This window comes from Periplaneta americana, chromosome 2 (genome assembly GCF_040183065.1).
Source record: "Periplaneta americana isolate PAMFEO1 chromosome 2, P.americana_PAMFEO1_priV1, whole genome shotgun sequence".
NCBI lineage: Eukaryota > Metazoa > Arthropoda > Insecta > Blattodea > Blattidae > Periplaneta > Periplaneta americana.
This window is the reverse complement of record NC_091118.1, coordinates 94247046-94259240: the sequence shown is the minus strand read 5'-3', so window position 1 is coordinate 94259240 and position 12195 is coordinate 94247046. Positions and strand designations below refer to the sequence as shown.

The following is a 12195-nucleotide window of genomic DNA, read 5'->3' as shown; positions in this document are numbered from 1 at the left end:
CCAGTAAATCTACTGACATGAGTCTGTCGCATTTAAGCACATTTAAATGCCATCGACCTAGCCCGGGATCGAACTCGCAACCTCGGGCATAGAAGGCCAGCACTATACCAACGGTGCTAACCAGGTCGACGCTTCGAAGGGTAAAACCTAGTTCGGTACATAAATAATAATAATAATAATAATAATAATAATAATAATAATAATAATAATAATAATAATAATAATGGAGCATGACAACTATAAGTGTATTTTAAAGAAGAGAAGATAAGCATTAACATTTACAATAACTGATAGAACTAAAAATAAATCCTACAGTTCAAGTTGTTCAACAATATAGACTTCAGTGGAAGAAGCATGTCGAAAGGATGGAAAGCATTAGATGGACTAGACAAATTCTTGCTTATTTACCAAGAGGAAGGAGAAATTTGGGAAGATGACGAAAACGCTGGCATGAGACAGTAACGGATCCATTAGGTTCTAACACGTGAAGGACATGATGATGATGATTTTTAGTAGGTTATTTTACGACGCTTTATCAACATCTTCGGTTAATGATGATGATGATGATGACGACGACGATGTAACACTAAGATAAAATTATATATCTATAATATAAAGTTTAATATCGTTTATAAACCAGCTATTATAGGGTAAACATTGGTAATTTCGTGGCAGTGTTTATTTCGTGATACTTTTTCTTTGCTCTTTCGTGAACTAACCAATGGTGTTACGAGATTCAAATTTCCGCCAAGCGATTGCATATATTGTCCAGTTTCCACAAACATACAGCTACGCTTTGTGTGACTATTGTAGCTGCTTCAGTGAGCTTTTATGTTTGGAGAGAGCAAGTTAGCGTCGACTTCTCAGACGTACAAATTTTGTGGTTGTTTGTAATTACATTACAGGTTTATTACTGAAGGTAAGCAAATGATATTTGGTACAATGATTTATTATATCTTAATGAAATTTTAGGAAATGTTTTTGGAATTTTAGATACAGCTGTAGTCTCCACATAGGCTTAGCTTTACTGATAGAAATATTAGCTGTTTGAGGCGAAATTTTGTTGAGCATTAAGCGTTACATTTTATACTATTTTAAAAATTGTATTACAATACGAATTTTAGAAATCTGAAGAAAAGGTGTGATAACAAAAAAGAAAAGGGGAACGCAATGGGTTCAGTGTAGCTTCTGTTTGATTTGTTATCATGCTGAGTGCTAGATGATTTACTTGCAAGAATTGTGACAGAAGATGAAACATGGCTCTACCATTTTGGACCTGAGACAGAGGCAGACAATGGAGTGACATCATGCAAATTCATCAAAGAAAAAGAAATTGGAAAGTGCACCTTCGGCAGGAAAAGTTATGGCTACTGTGTTTTTCGATTCAGAAGGACTCTTGCTTGTGGACATAATGTCACACAGAACCACCATTAATTCGGACGCGTATGTGGCAACTCTCAAGAAACTTCAAGCTCGACTGAGTCGTGTTCGACGGCATCGCGAGAAGCAGGATGTTATGCTATTGCACGACAACGCACAGCCATATGTCAGTCACAAGACCACAGACCAGATCTGAAAATTCGGATAGACAACACTGAAACATCCGCCTTACAGTCCTGAACTGGCTCTGTGCGATTACCATCTCTTTGGTAAACTGAAGGATCCCCTCGCGGAACGAGGTTAGAAGATGACTCCCTTGTGCATGCTGCTAAAGAGTGGCTCAGAAGTGTTGGTCCAGACTTTTACCGTGCTGGTCTACAGATCCACGTTCCTAGATTACGTAAGGGAGTTGAAAGGGACGGGGATTATGTGGAAATGTAACATTTTGTTCCTAAATGATTTATCTACATTCTGTGAAAATAGGAAAGCTGTAGGATAAAAATATAATTTTTAAACAAATGTTATGCATTACTTTTGGAGTTACCCTAGTAATATAGACTATAGTGAAGTCCGTAATAAAAGTGTTCACCCTTTCAGGGCAAAGAAGATCCCTTTTCAATTTCAATTTTTACTTTGATTTCATTCTTATTTTATGTTGATATGTATTTCTATGTTTTCTTGCTATGAATATTAGAGGGAATTGCTATGTTTGTAGTCTTGTAACAATAAATGAGAATTTTATTTGACTTTAATGAATTTTTCCACAATTCTTCTACCTCTCACGAAATTATCAATGTAATATCACGAAATTACCAAGATTATCACGAAATAACCAATCTTTTAGCGTAAGTCGTAAAAGTGGTTTTTGGCACTTGTTCAAGAACGTGTCCAAATTTTTATGTCTCCAGATTTGTACAGCAAATTATCGTCTTTTAGATGAAAAAATCGGAATAAGGATATATTTACACATTTGCATTTTAAATTGATTTTCATGAAATTATCACGAATTTACCAATGTTTACCCTATACAGAATGCAATGTTTAGCCACTTCAGGGACCGGACTTAATAAATAGAAAACAAAGCATAGAGATCGTAGGTTATGGGGATGGCCTCAATTCAAAGATATTATACTTAGGAAATGTGAAATTAAGTCTTCTAGTGAAATTTGGAACTGGTACAAAGGTACCCCTGACCGGTATAAAATTACTCCAAATGACTGTACATTTAGAGCTTTTCCGCTAAGTTGCAGTACGATACAGAGCAAAAACCTCCTAGGCCATATTTCCACCTTCCCCATAAACTTTACATAAAGGTATCAGATGTTCTATATAAACTTATACCTCTTTATTTTCTGAAGAATTTACATACGAGTTCTGCTACCCTAGTTCTTACCGTTACAAAGTTATTTAGCATTGGAATTCTATTTTGAGACATTTTACAACAAGATGTTTATGGAATATATGTTACATTATATTTTCAAATAAATATAGTTTAATATACGACAAAGGACATAAAAATCACAGTGCCGTGTAATGTATCAGAATTTTTCATATAGATTCTAATGTTTAATTCTTTTACGAATTTCAAATCAGTAACATTAATTTTATGTATTATTTATTTCTTCAGCTGGCGTCCGAATGGCAAATAGTTTTCTACATAGCAAGTGCCATCTATCTCATGGGCGCGATATTCTATGGGATATTCGCATCTGGCGAGAGGCAAGAATGGGCTAAAACACGGAAAACTTCAGGAAGAAATGCGTCTGCCCTCAGCAACTTGAAGCCAACTCTTCTCAATGTGAAAGAAAAATAAGAAGTGAGACGAAGTGTTTCTCAAGGTGAAGTTACACACATTACACACGGGTTATGTAGAAACTTATATTATCATCGTCATAGTTATCACCATTTTCACAATACTCATTATGACGAACATAAAAATAATCATTTTGTTTCCTCCTCTTTGTCCCGCAGCCATTTCATTCTTCGTAAAGTGCAGTTTCAAGACATTCTTTTCTTCGGAAGCTCCATTCCCTCTTTAACTGGTAATTAATTAATAATTACTTTCGAATGAAAGAAGAGAATACTAGATAATATTAAAAGTGAAGTTTTTCGAAATGAAAATGGAATGCACATGTATAATAAATTTTCAATTACTGATTAATATATTGAGTGATTTACTGGTGAATTGGTTCATTTATTAATAGATTGATTAATTTATACGTATAGTTTTATAAACCGTGGTCGCCCTCTGAGAAAAAGGAGTGACTCGTTGAAATAGACTGACTTATGATCCTATACAGATTATAAACGATACAAACTGCCAAAATTATGCAGACTGCACATATCGGTCTACTAAACATGATGTGTAGTGAAATTTTATTATTTCTTCTATTTTTTGTTTTTAATTCCTAAAATATCATGTTTTTAGAGTTGATAGTAGTCTAATATTTACTGTTCGAGTAAATGTGAACATCATTGACAATGACCTTACATCCAACACACGCTAACATCACTACAACAGGTCCACACTTTTGGAGTAACGGTTAGCGCGTCTGGCCGCGAAACCAGGTGACCCGGGTTCGATTCCCGTTCGGGGAAAGTAACCTGGTTGAGTTTTTTTCCGGGGTTTTCCCTCAACCCATATAAACAATGTTTTAATGCATATTATCACTTTCTGAAATATTGAATACTTTTTAACACTCTGTATATCACGAAGAAGTGGAAAAAGAAATTACGAGTATTGCTTAGATTTCTCTGTGCGAGAAAAGGCCTTTTGCTTTTGCAATTGCCTGTTATTTAAGTATAATGTTTTAAGTTAGTTTCGCATACATAGCATTTACACCACTGTAATATAAAGTTAGAAAGTTGTATAACGGTGAAACTGGAAACTCATGTCGGTAAATTGTCCAGTTACCATTGTTTTCTGAATGTGGAGATAATATGCTGCTCTTGCGTGGATGTCTGCCTACATTCTCATATCACGCTGCTCACAAGCCAGATCCTCTGTGTATCCAGTGTTCGATGCAGACAATTCAATGTCTCCAGAACCAGCCTTCTCCTCATTTTACCGATTGGTGATCCGAGAAATATTAATAAAAATGGAGAAATGTCGACAGAATGATGTCGATGCTTATATTATGGAAACGGGAGAACCCCGAGGAAAGCTTCAACTGCGATCTTCTACATTGCAAGTGTCACTATAGGTTTTTAAAGAAAAAATCACAGGCCTGACCGGGACTTGAATCCGGACAGCTTGCGTGATATATTCATGTAGACTGCGTAGTTACCAATTATAATTACTATTTATCATTAGAAAGCCTTAATGGATGAAACATAATACTTGCTAGGCACTGTAGTGAGTGCTGATGAGATTCTGATAATATTTCAGAACTGCCTCATGGATGTTGCAGAGAAAATAGAACCAAACTGCTATGTTAAATATGTTAAATTCAACAGCCTGGGTAACGTAGTCGGTATAGCGCTGGCCTTCTGTGCTCGAGATTACGGGTTCGATCCCGGCCCAGATCGATGACATTTAAGTGTGCTTAAATGCAACAGGCTCATGTCAGTAGATTTACTTCCATGTAAAAGAACTCCTGCGGGACAAAATTCCGGCACCACCGGTGACGCTGATATAACCTCGGCAGTTGCGAGCGTCGTTAAATAAACTATAATTAAATATGTAATTCATGTAATAACTTACTAGACAAAAGAGTGAGATTCAATTTCATTTAATCGCCATTAAACTAAAGAGGAACAGATCTTCTTCTTGGACACCACAATTTTTTTATCAGTTCAATAATAAAAAGTATCTCAATATTCACGCATGCAAGATAGTTTGCAAACTACTCTATTTTTTAGACAAATATTATAACACAGTAGTTAGATGACATGGATTTCTAACCTCATCTTGCTTCAACTAATCCTAAAGGTTTCTTTATTATAGTTAAGAAAACAGGATATATACAATGTGTACGCAAAGTCACTCCGCAGCGAGGAGAGGCGCTCGATCTCCTAACGGGAAGTTTTAAGTTGGCAGCAAAATCATTCACACATGTTCAGTGTTGACCTTCGAGTGGAGTGAATCCCGCTAACGGTGAATCCCACCTACCAACATAACTGCAGTCCCTAGAGTATACATCGCCGTCTCCTAGCTGCGGAGTGAGTTTGCGAACGCACTATATTTATTTCTTAACTTGTTCATTGTAACTTCGATAGAGATTTTAAAAGTATTCTCAAAAGGATGTAACTTGTAATACTTCTATTGCTAGGTTAACATTTCAAAGTTTGGGTTTATCTTCGTTTTCAAGTAAACAAAGGAATGAATAATATATTATCTCTCATACCAGCGGGTATATTTTTATAGTCTGCCTTGATTAATGAGGTGATATACTACTGCATCTTGCCTTTTTTGTTCTTTTATTTTATTGTCTTTATTTCGTATGTAAGGCTAATTGAAGACTCGCGAACTCTTACAAAACAATTGTGACTGGTAGGATTAGTAGGTATAGACCTAATTTATGTGACATGGAATAATATTGTTTTCTCTTGCATCGTACAATGAATAATTGCTGTTGAAAATGTGGGAAAGTTTTGTGGAGTAGTTCAGTTCTAATGTATCTTCTTAGTTTTTTAGTTTGGAAATGAGACTGCTTATTTTAATAAACAATGAAACAGCAATTAAGCACATTTTAAAAGAAAATATGAGTAATTTAGTTTTCCACAGTATTCATGCGACTCCAGGCTTTAGACTTTAGAGTTTCTTACTGTGTCGTCTTACAACATTCTAAGGCTGTTTCTCAGTAAAATTGTATAATTTATGTAGCGTTCTTTAATAGCCCATTATTGCTAAGTGAATTTATTGTATATATGTAAACATATTGTACGAATGATGATGCAAATCTTTATTTTATTGAATAAAATATAATATACTTATATGTATTGTAAATTTTTGCAACATGCTATCACGTGATTCATATTAATATGTAGGAAAGAATTAATCTTCACCTCCTCGCATCTCGATACGAATATAAAAATAAACAGTGCTATGTAAATGACAATTTTTTTGTCATTGAAACCTGATGTACTGCACTTTCAGGCAATGCCTGTTTTTCCACACATAATTTAGGCACTCAGAAGCAAAGTGATACAAGTGACGTTTAGTAAGTTTTGAGACAAATGACTTTGAAGTTGAAAAGGAAATAAAAAAATCAGTTACAGGACTATGTTCCTGTAAATTTACAGTTGTAAAAGTTGGTACCTATATTTTTAACTTATAAATAGAAATTATCTATTCTAAAAGATTGTAGGTAAAATTGGGTCCTTAAAGTCACTTGTATTATTTTGTCACGGAAATATTTTTGTGGAACAGGAATATAAGTGCAACGGTTTTCAGTATTTATATATTATTTAAATCAATAACAAGAACATTGCTTACAACATGAACCATTCCTGTCTTAACAGCATTTGAGCTTATTATCATATTATGATATAAAATGTGTCTGTATAACCGAAAGAAGTGGGTTAAGAATATTTTTAATTTTCAATTAAATTCAGCCTTAGTCGCTGTCCATTACGTCACTAGCCTCATCTCAATATGTCACATCTCTCTCTGCTGCAACATCTGTGTTCGTCATGAAGTACATCTGTAGGCCTCCTATCGCGAGTATTCCTTGAACTTCCTCTTCCATGCCCTCTTCCACGTCCACGTCCTGCAGTCCTTATTATAGGCCTCTCCTCAGGCTTCAGGTCATCAAAGAAAGAGTGGTGTATGGATGGGATGAATTTCTTTAGCTCTTGCAAGTTGGTCCATTTAGCAAAAGTTATCCTTATTGAATCACTATATAGTTGATCCAGCTGAATGTGTGCAGGCCTTCCTCAAAGATGTTTCGAGAAGTCAGCGCTGTAATATATTAAGGGAGATTATGGTAAATGAGATTAGTCATAAACAGGAGAAACGCAACAACACTATGTAAACAACGCACTTGTATTAGTTTGCCTCTCAGTCAAAATTCTATATGCATTGTAATACAAGAGAAAGGCCAACAAGGAGCAGCACTGATTGGAATTGCACTTATGTTACTTTTTCTCTGAACAGAAGTGATATTAAAGATTTAGAATATACACTTATCTCACTTTTTTTAAATGTCACTTGTATCACTTTGCTTTTGAGTGCCTCAATTAAGAAAAATTCTGTGTAATTATATTTTGACGTTAAACGTCTATACTATTGTACATACAAGGAGGGACAAATTTTAACGTGTTGAATTGAAATGTTTCTTCTGTCAACTCTGACTTCACTCGTGGTACCATGAAAACAGAAAACATAATCCTTGGCGTATAAGGATCGATAGAATCAGAAATGAAGACATTAGAAAACAGCTGAATATTTATGGTCTTGTGAAAGAAAAAGAAAAAAGAAAAAAAAAATGGACGGAGCATATGAGACGAATGGACGACAGATTTTCAAAACGACTAGTGGAATACAGAATTAAAGAGAAGTGAGACAGACGACGTCCGCAGGAAAGATGGAGTTCTTAAAACCTTGAAGAAGGAGCAGTCTAAGAATACAAAGAGGGTGATGATAATCCATGGCCTACTATATTTACGTGAAATAAACGTTAATTCTTACAGGAAATAAACAAGTAGAAGATGAATGTTATACGAGGTGTCCGAAAAGTCCTGCACCATAGGATAAATCATACTATGTGTTCTATGTAAGCTCTATGCTTGGACGACAACTTTCCCAGTTGAATTGATCGCAAGGTTCCGTCGATTGAGCTCCACGCTCGCCGACATCCCTTGGACTTTGCTTTCTGGGGATGTTAAATCACGAGTCTACAGCGTTATGATCTTCGTTACTCGCGTTAAATTCCGTAACGCCAGTACTCACCTGGATTACAATGGTAATCCACATTTGTTTTTGTTTACAGACAAGGTTTAAACATTGGAATTAGATTTAAATGTTAAGAAATATATTGTTTTCAGTTATTACAGTAATAAGAATAGATATGGTACGCATAACGGAACGTATTAAATATAAATATTAATAATGAAATGGATAGTACACAAATTGCATTCAAGTGACATGTTTGCATAATATTTCAACACTGGTCGTGTCTTTGAGTCATAATTTATTGTTGCATCATAGTTATGAGTTAGTTCACTATCATCATAATTATGTAGGTTATCTAGCATTGTTGCTCACTCGATGTTTGAAGGTCATCTGAACTCTTGATCTCTCTTAATCTCTCCCACGGGAAACGCAAGTTCACTACTGCTGACCTTACTTACGTCATATTTGATAACGGAATACCTCACTCAGGGGTGTAGCAATGAAAAAATTCAGGGATGTAACAATCATTCTCACTTCACTTGTAATATTTTACAGATGTTTTTGTGTATTGTAAGAAGGATATTGATGCACTTTCATGTTTATGTTTGCATTTCACACTTTACACACGTGAGTCTAATCTACATCTGATTCAATTATCTGAGTAGGCCTATGCATTTCTTCTACACAGTTCAAACAAATTACATCTGAATGAGTAGGACAAATTCTCTTCAAGCACTGGGAACAAGATTGTCTTGTGCTCTTGTTTCTTGTTCTACCACACATGTAGCACCTACCAATACCTTCTGGCCGTGTTCCTTCTTCTTGACCTGTTTGTGGAATGCCTAACAGTTGCTCTCCTCTTCTCTTTATTTCTCTTGGAATTGTCTGTTGGGTGATACGCTCGGAAATTAGTGGCTTCATTAGGTCCAGAGCAAGGGTTTTTAGGAAGTTTTTCCGTAGAATTTTTTGTTTGTTTGCAGAATAAACAACAAGAGCATTGACACCTGCTATGTTTAGTAAGTCAAAGAAAATAGTCAGAGGCCAGCGGCGTGAATTTCTGCTTACATCATAGGCTGAGCATAACTGGTCCAGGACATCCACAGCACATTTAGTTCTATTATAAAAAGATATTATTTCAGGCTTCTGGCTTCCTCCTGTTTCCTCATCCATTGCCTTATCATAATGCATGGTTGATAATGCTAACACTGTTTTGTTTTTCTTTGGTACATACGAAATAATTGTGCAGTTTTCATTGAATCCAAACAATGTACTGTTAACTTCCCTGTCTTGAGTAGTTGTGAAATGAGGAGGGATTTCTCTTTTGTTTTTTTTCAAGGTTCCTACAAGTGTAATTTTGTCATTTTCTAGAAGATCTAAACACAGAGGTATGCTCGTGAACCAGTTATCGGTGGTCACATTTCTTCCTGTTCCTTTGATGGGATGAACCAGCCTCTTCACCACTGCATGTGCACTGTTACTTTGGTGAAATGGACCATCTGGTTGAATACCAGCATAAATTTCCAAGTTATGAGTGTAATATGTTTTCACATCCACCATAGCAAAAATTTTGATCCCATATTTTGCTGGTTTAGTAGGTATATACACTTTCATGGGACATCGTCCTCTGAATGCAACCAACTGCTCGTCTATAGTTACATATTCGCTTGGAATGTAGCACCTTTGTGAATTCTGAACAAATAACTCGAACACTTCACGTACAGCAGCCAGTTTATCAATTTCTTTCCTTTCCTGCCTGTCATGAATGTTATCAAAGCGTAGACATCGTAACAAAAATTGGAATCTATTGTAGGTCATAGTCAGGTAAATTGACTCTATACCTCTCCCATTTTTATCCCATAGTTCTCTTACGTTCAGTCTTCCCGATTTCAAAGCACCGGCAAGATACAAAATACCTAAGAGTGCTCGAATTTCAACGTCATTTGTTAATTTGCAATCTCTGTCACGTCCGTAATTACGCTTCACTTTTTCAATATAAATATTAGTACACCTTACTATTACATTGATTATTGTCTGATCAATAAAGCAGTCAAAACACTCTGTGTGTGTCCGCGCATTTTTTGCAGCTCTTTTAGGGCCCGGTAAATGAATCACTATATTTTGTGCTCTTCTTCTCCCTCGTAGAGATACTGGTTCTTCCTGCCAAATTGTAGTGTTGTCTCTTCCCGTATAGCAGCTTCCATCATTTATAGACATTAGTCTTTCATCACCATCACCATAATCATCATCCTCCTCCTCATTGTCTTGTTCTGAATTAGAATCGTGAACTTCATTCAAAAGATCTTCTTTGTTGCTTTCATCATCACTTTCATTTTCAATGCCAACATCCAGATCTTCATCTAGCCACTTGCAAATATTGCTTGTATTTTCCGTACCCATTGGAGCCAACTACAAAGAGGATGGAACGATATCACACACTTTTTTCATAAAGTTCCTGCATTGCATCACTCATAACCATATAAAAACTATTTCACTTACCTGAGCAAGAAACTGACGTCAGTACTCGCGTGGATTACAATGGTAATCCACTCGGAAAAACTGCGTATAACTTGATAAAACTCCGTATAACTTTCCAAAGCGTTGCGACAAATACGTCTAAACACCAGTAATGCCTCACTTAGACTGTGACGAGAAATTGCATTGACGCTCAGCTACGCAGTGCTGCAGGCGGTGACGTAATACAGGATTAAATATCAGTGGATTACTATTGTAATCCACGCGAGTACTGAAGGGTTAAAGACATAGAACATTTACGACAAAGAATCGAGGATGAATACCACGCCATATCACCTGGATTTGTGGCCCGTGTTTTAAACAAAATGTGATCTCCCTTCCAGACGTGTGTGGAGCTTTGTGAAGTAGGTTAAACTATAAAACGTCTTTATTGGAATACATAAAGAACGTACTATGATTAGTTCTATGGTGTGGGACTTTTCGGACACTCCATATAAATAAAGTTTAAACTCAATTGCGAAGGCAATGGTCATAGAAATAGTGGGTCTTATGGCATTATTATTATTATTATTATTATTATTATTATTATTATTATTATTATTATTATTATTTGTATACATGAATATCAAATAAAATTACACTACAGCGTTAAAGAAAGTACAGTCACCCTGAATTATTTTCACATAATACTAAAAAAAAAAAAAATTCACTGATGTCAGTGTTATAAACATACTGTGGTTTAAGACAATGAATATTACGAGATTATCGAGATTAATATATCAATTTAACAATTGAAATCAATAATACAATGGAATCCCAAGCTAGTTGCGGATATGAGATTTTGCCGGATAATTGAATAAATACCGGTACATACAAAAAAGGTTCGTATTTCAGGATGCCAGATGTTCAAATTGCAGCCATGTGACGCTTATTTCTCAATCACCTGCTCATAACTGAATAAACATAAAAACTGTGTGGATTTTCTTTATGAACACGTATCATACAACACAAATAATACTAATTTTATGTTCGAATATTTACTGAAAATCGAAGTTCGTGCGAACGCCCTAATGTGGCAACAGTGACGGCTCGAACATAACTAAATAAACATAAAAATTGTGTGGATTTTCTTTTACTAAAACACATCACACAACACAAATAATACACTAATTTTAGGTTTGAATATTCAGTGAAAACGAAAGTTCGTGCGAGCTTCATGAGGGCGCGAACATAATTAAATAAACATAAAAGCTATGCCGATTTTCTTTATTAACCACACAACACAAATAATACACTAATTTTAGGTTCGAATATTCACTGAAAATTAAAGTTCGTGCGAAATTCCTAATGTGGCAAAACTGACTGCCAGACTGTGGCAATTTGACAGATTTAAAATTTCTTTTTTCGGCCTCGCCAGAAGTGCCGTTGTTTTGGTATTGCGAGTTATTTGAGTGCCGGTTGCGAGGGATTTCATTGTATCTGCAATTTGGAGGAAGAGAATAGGCTAT

General features: G+C 35.5%; 1 protein-coding gene across 2 annotated transcripts in view; it reads left to right on the top strand.

Moving 5' to 3' along the window:
• LOC138694442 (sialin-like) overlaps positions 1 to 6315 on the top strand; it is a 94077-nt gene extending 87762 nt beyond the window's left edge. The window contains exons 10-11 of one of the 2 annotated variants that reach the window (XM_069818152.1): positions 3008 to 3218; positions 3352 to 6315. In XM_069818152.1, coding sequence (XP_069674253.1) covers positions 3008 to 3193 — 186 coding nt within the window. In that variant the 3' untranslated portion in view covers positions 3194 to 3218; positions 3352 to 6315. Of the gene's footprint in view, positions 1 to 3007 lie in introns of both variants that reach the window. The other variant, XM_069818151.1, reaches the window with a different exon arrangement.
• Positions 6316 to 12195: the final 5880 nt, after the last annotated feature.